Source organism: Lynx canadensis, chromosome B2, assembly GCF_007474595.2.
Source record: "Lynx canadensis isolate LIC74 chromosome B2, mLynCan4.pri.v2, whole genome shotgun sequence".
Taxonomy (NCBI): Eukaryota; Metazoa; Chordata; class Mammalia; order Carnivora; family Felidae; genus Lynx; species Lynx canadensis.
Window position 1 is genome coordinate 50,742,271 of NC_044307.1, and position 17,434 is coordinate 50,759,704.

The 17,434-nt window shown below is 41.8% G+C and overlaps 1 protein-coding gene across 2 annotated transcripts; it reads right to left on the minus strand.

Moving 5' to 3' along the window:
- Positions 1 to 1,856: 1,856 nt before the first annotated feature.
- LOC115514061 (glutathione S-transferase A4) lies at positions 1,857 to 16,741 on the minus strand. 2 transcript variants are annotated; one of them, XM_030315715.1, is made up of 7 exons: positions 16,676 to 16,741; positions 15,570 to 15,678; positions 11,011 to 11,062; positions 9,534 to 9,666; positions 8,516 to 8,657; positions 6,044 to 6,175; positions 1,857 to 2,476 (listed from the first exon to the last, which is right to left on the minus strand). In XM_030315715.1, the coding sequence occupies exons 2-7, from the start codon at positions 15,654 to 15,656 to the stop codon at positions 2,354 to 2,356; spliced, it is 669 nt and encodes a 222-aa protein (XP_030171575.1). In that variant the 5' UTR covers positions 15,657 to 15,678; positions 16,676 to 16,741; the 3' UTR covers positions 1,857 to 2,353. The 2 variants fall into 2 exon arrangements, with proteins under 2 accessions (XP_030171575.1, XP_030171576.1); XM_030315716.1 differs by lacking the exon at positions 16,676 to 16,741 and adding an exon at positions 16,194 to 16,246.
- Between the last annotated feature and the right edge of the window lie 693 nt (positions 16,742 to 17,434).

A 17,434-nucleotide genomic window follows, 5' to 3' on the forward strand; every position in this document is an offset into this window, starting at 1 on the left:
GCATTGATTAAGATAGGCATTAATGATCACCTCATGGCTGCTGTTTGCTTTTTACATCTGGACAAAAATTCCTCTGCAGTAAGAAATGAGTTTGTCCCCTCTAAGACTCTCATCAAAAACTTGCTTTTCCTTAGTTTTTTAATTCTTGAAATATCAGGGGCGCCTGGGTGGCTCAGTCGGTTAAGTGTCCGACTTCAGCTCAGGTCACGATCTCGCGGTCCGTGAGTTCAAGCCCCGCATCGGGCTCTGGGCTGATGGCTCAGAGCTTGAAGCCTGCTTCCGATTCTGTGTCTCCCTCTCTCTCTGCCCCTCCCCCGTTCATGCTCTGTCTCTCTCTGTCTCAAAAATAAATAAAAACGTTAAAAAAAATTTTTTTTAATTCTTGAAATATCAGATACTCTAAAAGCAGCAACTCTTCCTTTTCCAAAGTTACTTCAGCTGTTTACATGTCTATCTCCTTTACCGTGTGGTGGATTTTTCCAGAGCAGGGGCTCTGTTTTGAGATTCTGCCTCCTGACACCCTCCCTGGCACATAATAGGTACTCAGTACCTGAGCAATAAACCAACACATGTGGGGCGCCTGGGTGGCGCAGTCGGTTAAGCGTCCGACTTCAGCCAGGTCACGATCTCCTGTTTACATGTAGACATGTTTACATGTCTATCTCCTTTACCGTGTGGTGGATTTTTCCAGAGCAGGGGCTCTGTTTTGAGATTCTGCCTCCTGACACCCTCCCTGGCACATAATAGGTACTCAGTACCTGAGCAATAAACCAACACATGTGGGGCGCCTGGGTGGCGCAGTCGGTTAAGCGTCCGACTTCAGCCAGGTCACGATCTCGCGGTCCCTGAGTTCGAGCCCCGGGTCAGATTCTGGGCTGATCTGGGCAGACTCTGAGCCTGTTTCCGATTCTGTGTCTCCCTCTCTCTCTGCCCCTCCCCCATTCATGCTCTGTCTCTCTCTGTCCCAAAAATAAATAAACGTTGAAAAAAAAAAATTTAAAAAAAAACCAACACATGTTTAAAGCAGTATTAATACAGTGGTTTAACAAGGGTATACGTTCTTGGCATAAAAATTATTAAGTATAAAAAGTAAATAGAAAAATGTGTATCATATGATTGCACTATATATACAAAAACTATTGAGAAGAGACATTTGGGGGGTGCCTCTGAGGTGTTGATGTTTTATTTCTTGATTTGAATGGTGGTTACATTGGAGTATTCACTTTGTGACAATTCATTACACTTTAAAATTACAATATGCTTACCTTTGTGTGTGTATTATACTTTAATTAGTAAGTTTACTTAAAAATAGGGGCACCTGAGTGGCTCAGTCGGTTAAGTGTCCAACTCTTGGTTTCAGCTCAGGTCATGATCTCACAGTTCATGAGTTCAAGCCCCTCATTGGGCTCTGTGCTGACAGTGTGGGGCCTGCTTGGGATTCTCTCTCTCCCTCTCTCTCTGACCCTCCCCTGCTCTCTCTCTCTCTCTCTCAAAATAAATGAATAAACTTAAAAAAAAAGTTTACTTAAAAATAAAAAAAAAAAAAGGAGTATTAATAAACAGTACTTTTAGTTTTGAAATGCAAAAAGTTACCAGTCTACAAATAACCATTTGGGTAGTAAGAAGATAAATAATATATATTTATATTTTCATATACATGCATCAAATACAACTGGAGGGATATACAAATGATAAGTGTGTTTACCTATGGGGAACAGAACTGGGTAGCTTGGGGGCAGGGCTGAAAAGAACACTTCCAACTCTATACCCTCTTATGCTATTTTGATTTTTGAACCATGAGAGTGTGTTATAAATTCCAAACAACTTAATTAAAAAAAAAATTCTGGCAACACGGCGATGATTTATAAATTCTTTATTTTGGCTAATACTGACTGCCTTCATTACTACCACAGACTTATTATAGCAGAGAGGAATTATTCACTAGATATTCTGTTGTTATCAAACACTAAACATTAGGAAAAGATTGGAGGGCATTTAGAATGGGATAAGGAAAGGAGAAAAGAAGCTCAGAGGAGAACATGAGGTCCTGCCCATCCTTGGTATTCAGGAAATGAGTAACCACATCAGATCTAACTCAAATGTCAGCCTCTTCAAAAAGGTTTTCAGAAAAAGGTCACTTAACAATTATTCACTGGACAAAAAAAATAAAAAAAATAAAATAAAAAATCAATGATTCTAAAAGAGATCTTGACATGAAAGACCCAACTGAAGAACAATCATACATAGCACCATGACAGAGCTGGGACCGCAGTGGCCCAGCATCAGTGAAGATGCTATTGTGGAGACAGAAATCTCTAGGGACTAGCTCGCACTCACAGATGGGTGTGATGTCTTAGGGCATAAAGATGTTGTAGACGGTTCTCACGTAGATGTCATCTGGAGGAGGCTTCTTCTTGCTGCCAGGTTCAAGGAATTTCTTAATTGTAGGGATATTACTGATTTTCACTGTGAACTCCTGAAAAAGGAAAACACAACAATTCAAGGTTAACAGCAAAGGTAATAAGTTACTGTGAAAATACAGTTGTGCAAAATGGCCCATGAAAGTTTTTGCAATACATATTTGTTACAGGAACCCAAGCAGAAGTGTTGGTGTGACTATTTACAATCTCTGCCCACAATGGCTGGGATCTATCCAGGCTTTATTCATGCAAACTCACAGCTCAGACCAAAATGTGAATTCTTTTCAGACATAGACAAATAAAAAAGATACTTAGATTAGGATTATAATGCTTGCTTAAAGAGAAAAAAGGAAGGAAAAATCAGTACCTTAAATATACTATTCTACTCAGAGAAAATGCATGAGTCATTTGAATAAAAGTATTTAAAAAAGTCATCATATGGCACAACTGAAATTCCCCTTCCTTGGACTTGTTTTACTCCTATTAGCAAATGGATCCTCTTTATGGCTATGAATGGGAGACGGACAGTAGCATTTTTTACAGCCTGGGGTTCAGACCCCAGATACCAGATATTTACGGAAATCATATTTTCCATTCATACAGTCAAATCTTACCAATTCTCAGTAATTGAGAAGAAAAGTCTATTCGATCTAATAAAAATTTTGAACCATATGAAAAAGTGTATATCTATCATATATAATTATTCTAATAAAATTTTTCAAAGAGGTCATTTATTCAAAAAGTTACTATTTATTAAAAGTCAATAATATACAAAGCATAACCTTAAGCATGCACACAGAGATACAGAAACATACATACATATTTCACTATTAACAAAAGCTAATAATTATGTCAATTAAAGCTATGTAAATGACAATTTTCTCTTTTTATTACTTATTTTAACTCTTTATATCATCTAATTTCAAATACTATACTAACATTTGGAAACTTGTTCTATAGGATTTATCATTTAAAGATTTACCTGAGATTCATATTTGTCACATATAATAAAACTTTTGTGACATCTGACTTTTATGCCCTTTAATCAATGCAGTAATGATCCTCATTTCAACTTAGATCTGGTGTTAGATTCTAAAGTCCTTTAATACCAAGGGGTCCCTGGGTGACTCAGTCAGTTAAGTGTCTGACTTTAGCTCAGATCTGGAGCCTGCTTCAGATTCTGTGTCTCCCTTTCTCTCTGTCCCTCCCCTGCTCATGCTTGGTCCCTCTCTCTCTCTCAAAAAATAAAATAAACATTAAAAAAAAGTGTTTTAATATTGATGCCCAATCTCATCAGAGATTAAAATTGTATTTAGGTGCAGCTGCTATGGAAAACAGTAAGGAGGTTCCTCAAAAAATTAAAAATAAAAATACCATACAATCCAGTAATTCCACTACTGAGTATTTATGCAAAGAAAATGAAAACACTAATTTGAAAAGATATATGTACCCCTGTGCTTATTGTGCTATTATTTATAATAGCCAGATTATGGAAACAACCTAAGTGTCCACCCATAGATGAATGGATAAGGAAGATGTGGATATATAAGATATGTATTTATATATACAATGGAACACTACTTGGCCATACAAAAGAATGAAATTCTGCCATTTGTGACAGCATGGATGGATCTAGAAGGTATTATGCCCAGTGAAATAAGTCAGAAAAAGACAAGTATCATAGGATTTTTCTTATATGTGGGATCTAAAAAACGAAACAAGCAACAGAAACAGACACATAAATAGAGAACAAACTGACAGTTGCCAGAAGGAAGGTGGTGGGGTGGGGGCGGGATAGACAAAACGGATGGAGTGGGAGATAAAGGCTTCTAGTTATGGAATTAATAAATCATGGGAATGAAAGGTACAACACATACAATATAGTCTATGACACTGTAATAGCGTTGTATGGGGACAAATGGTAGCTACACTTGTCATGAGCATAGCATGATGTGTGGAGCTGCTAGGTCACGGTGTTGAAACTAACATGGCATTGTGTGTTAACTATCCTTCAATATGGAAAAAAAACACCTTGACCCACGTTTCAAAAAATTACATTTATACAGATGTACCTGGGGTTTAAAAATAAGTCGTTAGTGTCATGGATGGAAAATGCCAACAGGTCCCTGAGTTATTTCAGGGACCTACTGGTATGAAAGTCAGGTTAAAGAATGTTCGCCCCTGTGTCTACAAGAGGAAATGAACAGGCAGCTAAACAATATAATGGCTACTGGCTTGTTGAAGACTTCTATTCTTCTTTTCCAGGTGTATGTATTTAACTAGGGTTGTTGTCCTCATAAGTATATCAAAGTGTATTTGCTAGGCTTGGAAAAATTATTATCATTTTTTAAGAAGCATTGGAGATTTTGGAGATCTAGTGTATTTCTCTTGACTTTTGGTAACTTAGTCAAATATGTGCCCATTTGGGTATATAAGGGATTGGCAACCTTTTCCTATAAAGGACCAGTTAGTAAATATTTTAGGTTTTGCAAGCCATATGGTCTCTATCAGAACTACTGAACTCTTGTGGTAGCACAAAAGCAGCTGTAAACAATGTGTGCATGCATGAGCCATGGCTTTGTGAAATTCAAACTTTATATAATTTCATGTGTCATGAAATATTATTCTTCTGATTTTTTTTTCAACCACTTAAATATGTAAAAATTGGGGTATCTGGCTGGTTCAGTTGGAGGAGAGTGTGACTCTTGATCTTGGGGTCATGAGTTCAAGCCCCATGTTGGGTGTAGAGATTTCTTAAAAATAAATAAAACTTTAAAAAAAAAATGTAAAAACCATTCTTAGCTCAGGGACCATACACAAACAGGTGGCAGGGCTGATTTGACCCGGAGGCTGCAGTTTGCCAAACCCCCATATAGAGGAAACCCACTGGACCTGGAGATAAAAGGCTAAGGTCCTAGACAGAACTGAGGCTCACTAACTAGGCCATCTTGGCTGCTGACTTCTTGACCTTGGGTCTCTATTTCCTCGTATCTACACCAAAGGTTCTGGATGAGATTAGTTGTTTAAAGCCCTTTTCTGCTTTGAAGTTCCATGATCAGTCTTACCAGAATAATACTGAGGAATAAGTGGAGACACACACAAGTTTCTCCTTGGATTTTCCAACAAGGGGAATGTATGGTGGGAACTCTCTGGAGTGATATTCAGCGAGCCTCTTACTTGTTTTCAGAACTCAGGCTGGGACATTTCCAATTCAAGAGCACCTATTTCTGAAAATCGGGAGCCACATCCTGACAAGGAGACTGTTTTTGGTGTTGACCCTGAAGCCCTCCTGTCAGTATATATACAGCACGGACAGATGAGGAACGCCTCATCCCTGAGATTACCCCTAAGGCAAGTTTGTTAGCAAACTGTGTATGCGATATTTTTTCAAGAGCATAGTTATGGGATAAAACTTAGGTAAAACTGCTTTCACAGATACATTATCTTTCAGCTCGTAAGATCTAGGAACCAGAAAAACCATTTCAAGTTTCTACTTTCATTTCATCTTACTAACTAGAATCTAAAAAAGGACACATGCACCCCTAGCCAACCAACTAACAGACATTGAAGGAAGGAAGGTCTAAGAGATCTGAACCAATCTTCTAAAACACGGTTTTATTTACCTGGAGGTGAGGAAATGCAGACAGGATATTGGGGATTTTCTCTTCTAGAGCCAAAATGGTTTGGAGTAGAATCACGTCCGCAAGGCTCAGCTGGTTACCAACGAGAAACCTTTGCCCATGATCCCTTAAAACCTGCAGGATATAAATGTTTTGCATTGCTAACAATTCTTTACACAGAGAAACTGATGAAACTATTGAATCAGTGCAGTATCTCTGCATATAAGTAATATCAAGAGGAGGATCCCTATATCAGAGAGAGAGAACACACAAAGGGTGTAGAACAGAAGTACCATTAAATACCTGCTTTATATCAAACACTGAAAAGGGGAAGAAAATCTGAACTCTAGATTTAGCATCCAGTGCTTTAAAAGGACACATCTATTCCATAAATGTATCCTACAGAAATGATTAGAGGTGACAGATGCAGGAGGCTGGGGGATGTCATGTAAGTCAGCAACAGGTCCCCTCCAAGGACTCTAATCTAACTTGCTGACTCCGTATTTCTACAAACATGGGGACCTGCAGTCATCAACTAGACATGACCATAAAAAAAGCAGGTTTCCGAGGTGCCTGGGTAGATTAGTCCCTTAAGTGTCCGACTTTGGCTCAGGTTATGATCTCACAGTTCATGAGTTCGAGCCCCATGTCAGGCTCTGTGTTGACAGCTCAGAGCCTAGAGCCTGCTCCGGATTCTGTTTCTCCCTCTCTCTTTCTCTGCCCCTCCCCTGCTCACAACCTGTCTCTGTCTCTCAAAAATAAACATTGAAAAAAAAAATTTTTTTTTTTATTTTTTTTTAACGTTTATGTATTTTTGAGACAGAGAGAGACAGAGCATGAGCAGGGGAGGAGCAGAGAGAGAGGGAAACACAGAATCTGAAACAGGCCCCAGGCTCTGAGCTGTCAGCACAGAGCCCGACGCGGGGCTTGAACTCATGGACCATGAGATCATGACCTGAGCCGAAGTCAGACGCTTAACCGACCAAGCCACCCAGGCGCCCCCAAAAAATTTTTTTAGTAAAGCAGGCTTCCTGTCACAACTTCCAAGACAGAGAAAACTAAAAGCACAAGGGCTGATCTTGACTCCTGTTGTGAGGGCAACATGTTGCTTCAGAGATTCATAGGGATAGATGATGAGGAGGAGGAAGCAGGGAATAGTGGTAAAAAAGGGAGGGATTGGGGCGCCTAGGTGGCTAAGTTGGTTGGGCGACCGACTTCAGCTCAGGTCATGATCTCCAGGCTCGGTGCTGACAGCTCGGAGCCTACTTCAGATTCTGTTGACTCCCCCTCTCTCTACCTCTCCCCTGCTCACACTCTGTGTCTCTCTGTCTCTCAGTAATAAATAAAAGTTAAAAAAAAAAAGAAAAAAAGAAAAGAAAGAAAGAAAAGGGGGATCTCCTTTGTAGTGAACTCTTGGATGCCCATAAGTGAGTATGAATGCATGCAAGGTGTGTGTTTGGGGGGGGGGGACGGTTGGGGGGGTGTCAGACAGGGGCTCCACATACAACTCCCAATCAAGTATAGCTACTGGAGCCAGAGTGGGAGAGCACAGTGAATCCAGAATTGCAGTCAGAGGCCAGGGTTCCCAATCCCGGCTCCCCACATTAGGCATGTTGTTCAGTCTCTCTGTGATTCCGTTCCATTATGTCTAAAAAACAATAAAAATTAAAAAAAATAAAGCTAAAAATTTTTAGCTCATGTATGTATTAGGAGCTGACTCAGTCTGGGCCATAGGAATTTAAGAACCAGCAGTGACCTCTCACCAAGGCACCTCTTCCTCCCTTGTCACACTACATTTCTACATTATCATATTTTACATTTGCCAAGTGCCTGTGGGTGAGAGACCATGAAACCAAGTGACCGAAAAACCCAGAGAATACCTCTCCTTCTTAAATCTAATTCTACAAAGATGGCCAGAGATTTGCCAATTCCGTACATTACACTCTCTTCTATTTTTAACAGAAACATTTAAAACAATTGCTCTTAGTTGAGAAAAACAGGAGTCTGAAGCCCAGGAAAGCAGATATATTAACAAGATGAGGAAAATAACAAAACAGGAAGCAAAGAGAGCAAAGGGGAGAAAAATAAAACAATGGTCTTCTCATCATACCAAACTATCAGGTAGGATGTTGGTATACAATGGCCCTTCCCCAAATGTTCATGGGATGAAAGAAGGTAGGAATTAGGCAGTTTCTGCTTTTCTGCATCTTACACAGGGTGGGCACCTGGTGAACAATAATGCGCACATGTGGTGAACCCATGTTTTTTCCAGACTTCCGAGTAACATGGTCCAAGTAGAGCCTGAGGGGCTTCAAGACACCCTGGCTTTGCTCTGACAGCTACTGTCAGCTCTAGGGAATCCCCGAGGTTAGTCCAGCAGGTTCCCCTTTCCACTGCCCAGCGCAGAGCGGGGCGTCAGTGACAGCTCCCTTGTAGTCTGGTCATGCTGTGTTCGTGAGTTGCTCTGCCACCTACCTTTTCAAACACAGGAAAGTATCTAATTATAGCCTTCTGGGCCATGTTAACCACTTCCTTTTGTTGATCATCTGGTTTTAGGAAAGGATGCATGATAATCAGTTCCAGCAGATCTAGCGTCCCCTCCACATACATGTCAATCCTTAAAATAACAACAACAAAAAAGTTATCTCAGTTTCCCCTTCTTTGAACTCATCGGCTTCCACAACTAAGAATTCAGAGTGCTTTTCTCTTAAGGCTCTGGCAACTTAAGGACCCAGGAGCATTTATCTATACCTGGCTCAAGAGCAAAGATGCAAAGCCAATTTTAGCTGTAATTCAAAAAAATCTGTCACAGATCAGAAAGCAAATAGCCATGACATCCCCCTCTCCAGGGACCCTAACTGTCTATCCTTACTCCAGAACCCACGCTTGGTGTGGGTGGAATTTCACATTTATAAAAACAGTGGCTATCATTTATGGAATGCTTGGTATGTACCAGGCATGGTGCTAAACACTCCACCCAATATTTCATTGACTCTATTATCCATATTAATTGACTTTCATTATCAGGCATATGATATTAATATATTGTATAGGATACTCGGCAGGACTGTGGAACTCAGCATTTTGCCTTGGATCACGCATCTTAGTAGGTACAACGATCAGGCTTTGAGTTCAAAAATATAATCCAAATTATAATCAAGGGACAGTATTCCTGACCTTGAATGTCATAGCAGCCTCCTGTTCTTAATACTCTGTGATATTAAGTTTGCAAGAAAGGTAAAAAGCAATATCAAAGCATTTAAACATGTTGAAACCTGAAACAATCACACCCCAAATAGAGGATCTGGTATCTGAACTCAATTCTTCTCTATTGTTTTGCCCAGACTCTCTGTGCTGATTTTCCAACTGGTTTTTGTTCCCGGTTTACTCTAATGATACAAGACATAAAGGAGGCGGGGCGTGCTGTAGAGACTGCTAATCGGCTGAGGTCTCAGTAAGTGACAATCGAGAACACTTGAGAGGGCCATAGTACAGGGTTCTCTCCTTGAGATCCTTGCCAAACAGGTGGTGCTTCTCTGCTATGTAGTGAAGGATGCTGCGGGTCTGCACCAACTTCATCCCGTCAATTTCAACCATCGGCACTTGCTGGAACAGCAGGTGGTTACCTGAGAATGGAAGCCCAGAGTTAAAACTGATCTCTTCCCTGTCCCCCAACCCCTGAACATGCCCTATTGAATGAAAAGGGACGGTGGGGCCAGAGCCTTGGGAACAGTGGAAAGCTCCCTGATGACAGATGACATCAACTTCATGCAGGGTAGCAGACTGAACTGCCAAAGAAGCCTGAAAACAAGCCCTGTTCAAAACCTTCCCTCTTCATGTTCACACCAGCAAAAGTGCCCAATAGTCATGACAAGGGGCGGGAGAGAATGTGGGGAAGATATTTCTTCAGAGCTGCACTGGCCAACCCAGTCAGTAGTCAGTAGCTGCATGTGTCTAGTTAAACCTACACTTAAATTAATCAAAATTTTGACAAATTTAGAATTCGATTCCTTAAGCATGCTAGACACATTGCAAGCGCTCAGTAGGCACGTATGGCTAGCGGCTATGACACCAGACTGGGAACAGAACATTTCCATCACTGTAGACTGTTCTATCGATTGCACTGCTTTAAACAATCTGATCATAAAACCTACGTCACCGACTGAGACTCCTGTGTACTCACCGGGCTTTCTGTTCCACAGCCACAGACCACGTACTACCAAGTCTGCTGTCATGGATCAAAAACCAACCACTTGCTTTTTTCAACAAAAACTGTGTCAAACACTTTCCACATACTAAGCCCTGGGGAGAGATGCAAATGTAGGATACAGCCTAGCCCTCAAGGGGCTCACAGATTGGGGGTACATGAGTGTTTGGGGAAAATGATTACTCAACACATGCCTAGTGACATGAGGCCAGTGTCACACAGGAAGAGTGACATTACAGTTGGTCCCTCTCGAGGCAGCCTTCAGTTGGGTCTAGAGACCCTGCTGATGGCTGGGAGGGAGGCTACTTACAGAGTCACTAGGTATTCCTTATGGAGCCTGGGCATAGAGGGAGTGGGGCTGATCAGGAGTTAAAAGTGGGGGGACTTTCACTGAATTCATTTCTGTTTAGTATTCACTGCAAATATGCGGCCCAGTTTAAATGAGGACTTCTGTTTGCATACTCAAGCAGGCTCAGATAATTTGGAGCTAGGTGGGGAAGCTGAAGAGGGAAGGTATGAAGGAGAGGAAAAAAAGCGGGAAAAGAGGGGGGCAGAGAGAGGAGAAAGGGATGGAGAAAGGCTGTTCACCTGATTGTTCACTCCCTTTAGCTCTCAGAGAAGAGCAATTTCAGCTATTTCCCCCCCTGGTGTTAGGATACTGTTGAGAGTTCAGTGTAAGCAGCATCTTTGACCTTCCACATAAATATCGGTTCTTAAAAGAAAAATCAGCATTACCAAACAGTTGTTTCACTTCCATACTCACCATCCTGCAACTTCTGTAACTGTTCTTTTGTTTCTAAGAATTCTTCATCAAACTAAATTAAAAAAAAAAAAAGATATCCCCCATGAAGGCACATATCATTACAGGATCAGTACTGAAAATACCAAGTTAAACTGTCTCAGAAGCAGAAGGAGCACACTTAGCACCCACATCTTGGTTTCCCTGTATCACTAAAAGAAACCTGGACTCCTGGGAGAAAAGGTTGATGCTAATACATCAGAAAGCAAGGAAGAGCTCAAAGACCAATGAATATGGCAAAGGCAAAGGCAGGCAGGACCCTACCTGAAGGGGAGTCCTTAGCCAAATTAGGGACAATTCAAGCATCAGACGGGTAATGTCACTTGAGGATCATCACACACTCCAATAAAAAAAAATCCCTGTGTCCTTAAGTGATGATATTCAACAAGGCAGAAGGAAAAGCTTTTTTTTTTTTTTAACAGAAGAATTAGTGCTAATGATACAATTAGAAAATCACCCATTTGTAACCTACAATATAACAACTGATTCTGAAAAGGATCAAAATGGATGCTGAAATCACTGCCTTACGGGGAACAGAATATTCAAACAACCTTAAAGTATCAGCCCACAAGTTAATTACGACAAAGGAAAAAAGCATCTTTGTGGTGGAAAGATTTGGAGATCACACCATCTATCTAACCAAGTGGTCAAACTTAGCTCCCCATTGGGGGACACTGAGACATTGTGTGCTTCCTGCCGTGACAGTGAGAAGGGCACAATAACACTGTAAAAAATACTGCCAGATCTAACTGCAAGGTGAAAATCAGGCAAATCCAGGACGCAGGGTATTCTGTAACAAAAATGGCTGAGACTCTTTCAAACCTACAGAAAACTTGTTTCCTTTTGTTTTGCTTGTGTTTAAGTTTCTCCTAAGCTTGCAACATCTGAGAACAGGTTCGAGGGATCCGCCTCTGCCATTCCCACTCTGCAGTCTTTACCACTTACCTGGCTCTCCTTTCCTAGACTAACTTTCACTTCCCAACTGAAAGTGTGAGCTCCATTCTCCAAGGACAAATCTTTATTTAAGAGATTGGACTTTAGCTAGGTAGCCCTCCTCTGATAATTCTTCTAGATGGAATTTGGTTACCAAGTTGTGTGGGAGTTCACGAGTCAGTTTCTCCTTTATACATTTCTTTGCGGTTTCCCTCCACACTGGCTGGAAGGTGGGTTCGGGACCTGCTGGGCTAATTCCTCTACCTCACCTGCCTGCCCACTGCGACTGGTCTAGGGGAGGTAGGTTATGTGACCCACTTTCTTTTTTGTAGAACTTACTTAGGGTTGGTTTTCTACTGCTGTCACCAAGAATCTTGACTCATACATAGGAGAGTAGGAGGCATGAGGTAGAATGAGGATTGGAAAGAGAGAAGATTTGGGAAAAGATTATATTAAAGGTACAAATAAGATAACCATTGCAAACCTATTCAATAAGACAGAACTGCAAACTCAGAAGCATGCAGGGAAAAGGTAGGTGACATCAATAAGCCAACCAGGTTCAGGTCACAGGACCAAGAATTTTTTTCACTATCTTCTTAACATAATTAGAAAACATATCCTGACGGGCGCCTGGGTGGCGCAGTCGGTTAAGCGTCCGACTTCAGCCAGGTCACGATCTCGCGGTCCGGGAGTTCGAGCCCCGCGTCGGGCTCTGGGCTGATGGCTCAGAGCCTGGAGCCTGTTTCCGATTCTGTGTCTCCCTCTCTCTCTGCCCCTCGCCCGTTCATGCTCTGTCTCTCTCTGGCCCCTCGCCCGTTCATGCTCTGTCTCTCTCTGTCCCAAAAATAAATAAACGTTGAAAAAAAAAAATTAAAAAAAAAAAAAAAGAAAACATATCCTGAGACAATGGGGGGAATAATGGGGACTGTGATGAACTAGAAAGGACCATCTATGGTGGCAGTCCTTCCTTACTTAGTCAGACTTAGTAATTACTTGCCCTCTGAAAATGAGGGTCCAGTATCAATCAGATCTTCAAATTTCTCAAGAGAAGTCAGAAGTCAGAATTTGTATATAAAAGTGATATCAACTCACTTAGAAAACTGTAAAACACTGTATGGTGAGTTATAATGATATGCAAAGAAACCAAAACTAAAACCAACCAAACAACACAAAACCGCAAACCCCAAAACCCTCATGTATCATCTTTGGAGGTTACTACGGTAACGCCTAATTATTCTGAAAATCGATTAAGAGACTATATCAAGCATTTACCTTACTCTTCCCATATGAGCTGTAGTTCAAAGTAATTAAACAGTTAAGTGAAAAACTACTCTTCAGAAAAGAAACAGTTAATAAATTCAGATAAAATGATAGACAGAAATAGAAAAAGCACCATTTTGTTATCCCTAACAATGGTGATGAAAATAGCTGCTAAAACCACTAGTTGAGAAGGTGATGGAGGAAACTTTATGCATGGATCCAGCCTGACATCACCGGAACGCACTGATCAAGCCGGCGTTGCTGAAAAGGAGACAAACATCATGCATCCCTTGATGTCGTATAATAAAAATATGCACCCAGTATCCCTGTGATGGAGTCTGGTAGGAAAAAAAAAAAAAAAGATTTAGAGATAGAAAGAAAAAAAGGAGCCTGGATTTGATCATATCTCTGGGTCTAACTAGTTTACAGGAAACATAAAGAATAAAAGAATATGTTGAAATGAGGGTAAGTCAGTCAAATCCAGAATGGGGGAAATTCTACAGGGTAGTTTCTTCCACAAATAAATGGCACTAAAAACAGATGCAGACACTTAGCACTCAGCTGTTGGTTGCTAATACCATTTGCTAATAAAAGGGACCAGGGCTCCTTGGAAGAATACCAATTTCTAAGGCCAGGGCAAGGAAAATACAAGATGAGCCTGAAGCATCTTGTAGTGTCAGAAAGTAAGAAAGAGCTAAAGGGAAAAAAAGAAAAGGGAGGATGAAGTCATGTGCACAGGTGTGACGCAGGAGCCAATGTGAAAGAGCTAATGGCCAAAGTGGGACAATTTGAGCAAGAAAACATTATTGGATTATAACCCAAAGCACAAAATAAATACTAAAGTCCACACTGATAAAAATAAATGATTGAATAGATAAATGGACAAGAAAAAACCCAAATCTCCCTTATGTAAGAATTCTAAACACAGATGCCGCCCCCTCCAGGAGGTAGAGTTTAATTCCCATCCTTTTAAGCGTGGGCTGAACTTAATGACTCGTTTCCAAAAAATAAAGGGAACAAATCCTTTTACAATGAAGAAACCTGGCAGACACCGTCTTAGCCAAATGACCAAGGTTAACAGCACCAGTGATATACTCATGTTAATATCAGCCCTAATATGATACAATGAGAAAGGCACTTGTCCTCTGTGCTATTCTTCCCCAAAACCCCAAACCCCAGTCCAATTATGAGAAAACTTCAAACAAACCTAAACTATGGAGAATTCTACAAAACACCTGACCAATACTTTTCAAAACTGTCAAGGTCGTGAAATAAAAGACAGACTAAGAAACTGTCACAGGTTGAGACTAAGGAAACGTAGTGACTAAGTATAATGTGGGATCCTGGAAGAGTAAAGGACATTATTGGCAAAACTAATTAAATTCAAATAGTCTGTAGTTTAGTCATGCACCAACGTTAATTTCTTAGTTTTGACATGATTATGTAAGATGATATCATCAGGAGGGACTGAGTGGCTGTTATGGAACACTGTGCACTGTCTTCGTAACTTCACTATAAATTTAAAATTATTCCCAAGTATAAAGTTTATTTTTAAAAAATGCAGAGGAAATTGTTACAGATTTAAAAAATCCTGAAAGAAACCTAAGCAAATGCGATGTGTGGGCATGATATAGATCCAGACTGGAATAAACTTACTATAAAAAGACCTGTTTGAGGTAATCAGACTGTTAAGATATTAGTAAAGAACTGCTAATTTTGTTGGGTGATATTATGGTATTGTATTAAAATCCTTACCTTTTAGAGATAAAAACTACAATACTCCCACAAAACAAATGGAGGAGATGGATGAAACAAGATTAGCACAAAGCAAATGCCAATTGAAAATGGGTGAGGGAAATTTATGCCAATGGTTTCCCAACCTTTGTAACCCACTAGAACATTTCCATAAATAAGAAACTAAAAGAATAGAACAAAAAGACAAAACCACTGTGGGCCAAAGCCTACACATATGCAGAGGAAGGCTGCCAGTTAGAAGCCATTGAAGAGGAAATTTACCTATAGCTTGTATAATTAAGAAAAGTTGTAACTGGCAAATTTCAGGTTCATTCCTCTTCTCCTTATTAATACTTCTTGGTGGTAGATCAGAAGCCAATGATTAAGTAAAAGTGGGAAGTAAAACAGATTTCCATTAACCACATTCCATTTATAAAGAAAAACCCCTTTTGACTCAACCAAGGAATCTTCTGACTCAACCAAGCATGTCTGTGTTGGGTGGGGGAGAGGGCTAGAACAGGACTCCGCCATTTATGTTTTCCTCAAAAGTCTCAAAGTTGTACGACAAATCTGTGAAGAAACAGCATAGAGGGTACCTCGACTCCAGCGGCAGCTAAAACCCATCTTACGGACTCCATCCGGCCTCTTCCGTTGGGATAGTGGAGCTTGGGCTTTGCTGCCATGATGGCCTTTCAGAAAAGGTTTCTGAAAAAAACAAATACGCAGCTCCTCGCACACCAGCAGTCTTATTTCTTTTATTTCGAGTCTTCAACCCCGGTGCTCACGGGCTAAATGAATATTCAGGATTTTGGCAATGGAAGTCGGTTTTGCTTTTTGTTTTCGTTTTTTTTTTTTTTTCCTTTATGACTGCGTTTTCGCTCACTCAATGAAAACATACCACCATTTTCAAATATTAAAAGAAACAACCACTTGGCTCCCATACCATTTCTATTTATGATCTCTTATTCTGGATCTTGGGAAGCTGGGGCCATTTGTGGTAAAGACATCCTAGCCAGCAGTACGGTACTTCACCGATTCAGAACATCATACACTTTGACCTTGAAAATCTTAAATTTCTCAAATTCGGTCTGGTGAGGCAAGGTGCGGAGGGCCGCGGAGAATTATGCACTCTTTGGAACCCTTGCAAGAATTCATGTTTTCACATGCATCGTCATATGTGATTATTACAGCTATTGAGAGATGGGCCGGCCGAGCATTACCATTGTCTGCAAAATGTGCGTCTGTCGTCCAGCCTGCGGTAGCTTCCCCCGGGTCCCGCACGTCCCCCGCCACAGCTGGGAGGTGAGCCTCGGGCCTCGGGAATGCGCCCAGGCCACGGACTCGACCACCCGAGACTAGACTCCTAGTCTACTAGGACTGGGCTACTCCGGTCCCCGCTCAGCCCAAGGAAACCCAAAGCTAGCCCACGAGCTAGCCTTCCACGGAAACCAGTGGGTTCGGATTCCGCAGAGCGGGTTAATAAAAATACGCACGCTGAGCCAAGAATGACTCCAGCCCCAGCCAAGAGGGCCACGTCTGCCCAGAAGGAGGCGGAGGCGCCAAAGTACGGGTGGGAGGGAGATGAGAAGGACTGAACGGGTGCTGGGAGAGAGTTGGGACGCACGGTGGAGGAAGAGACTCGGGGCCAGGGAGTGGAGGGCGAAGGGGATGGGCGGGTGGGAGCGGCAGGAGGGAGACAGACCTGGAGTCCGCTAGGAGCACCCGGAGCCTCACAAAGCGCTCGGCCAGCTGTCTGCAGCGAGGCGGGACCAGCTGGCCGCGAGCTGGCGCTCGGGTGGGCGAGGCTGGGAAGTCTCACCAATAGAGACGGCAGTGTTTAGCATGCTCCACCCATCTGCAAGGCATTCTGGATAATATGAAAATAGTCCAAATTCGAGCCAGTTAGCGCCAATTTTAGCGTTATGAGGAATTAAGTAGACTTTACGGTGTTAGTTAGATTAGGACTTTAGTTAAAAAATCCTTTTAGAGACCCAGTACCATTAGAGTGACTCGGCCTATGCGTAAAGTTGAAAATCTCTTTAGGTTTATATAGCTCGTGCGCGCCCCTAGCGCTTCGGATGTGAGGGCGATCTGGCTGCGACATCTGTCACCCCATTGATCGCCAGGGTTGATTCGGCTGATCTGGCTGGCTAGGCGGGTGTCCCCTTCCTCCCTCACCGCTCCATGTGCGTCCCTCCCGAAGCTGCGCGCTCGGTCGAAGAGGACGACCTTCCCCGATAGAGGAGGACCGTTCTTCGGTCAAGGGTATACGAGTAGCTGCGCTCCCCTGCTAGAACCTCCAAACAAGCTCTCAAGGTCCATTTGTAGGAGAACGTAGGGTAGTCAAGCTTCCAAGACTCCAGACACATCCAAATGAGGCGCTGCACGTGGCAGTCTGCCTTTCTTTTGAGACGACAACCCCTACCAAATATTTTAATAAAGAGCAACTACAAACTTTCAA

Bases quoted from the DNA above. Each gene is read 5' to 3' on its own strand.
- LOC115514061 (XM_030315715.1), bottom strand. From the start codon at position 15,656: ATGGCAGCAAAGCCCAAGCTCCACTATCCCAACGGAAGAGGCCGGATG. The intron at 9,667-11,010 runs GTGAGTATGGAA...TTCCATTCTCAG, and splicing joins GTTACAGAAGTTGCAGGATG to GTAACCACCTGCTGTTCCAG. The intron at 6,176-8,515 runs GTAGGTGGCAGA...TATATCCTGCAG, and splicing joins ACTTTCCTGTGTTTGAAAAG to GTTTTAAGGGATCATGGGCA.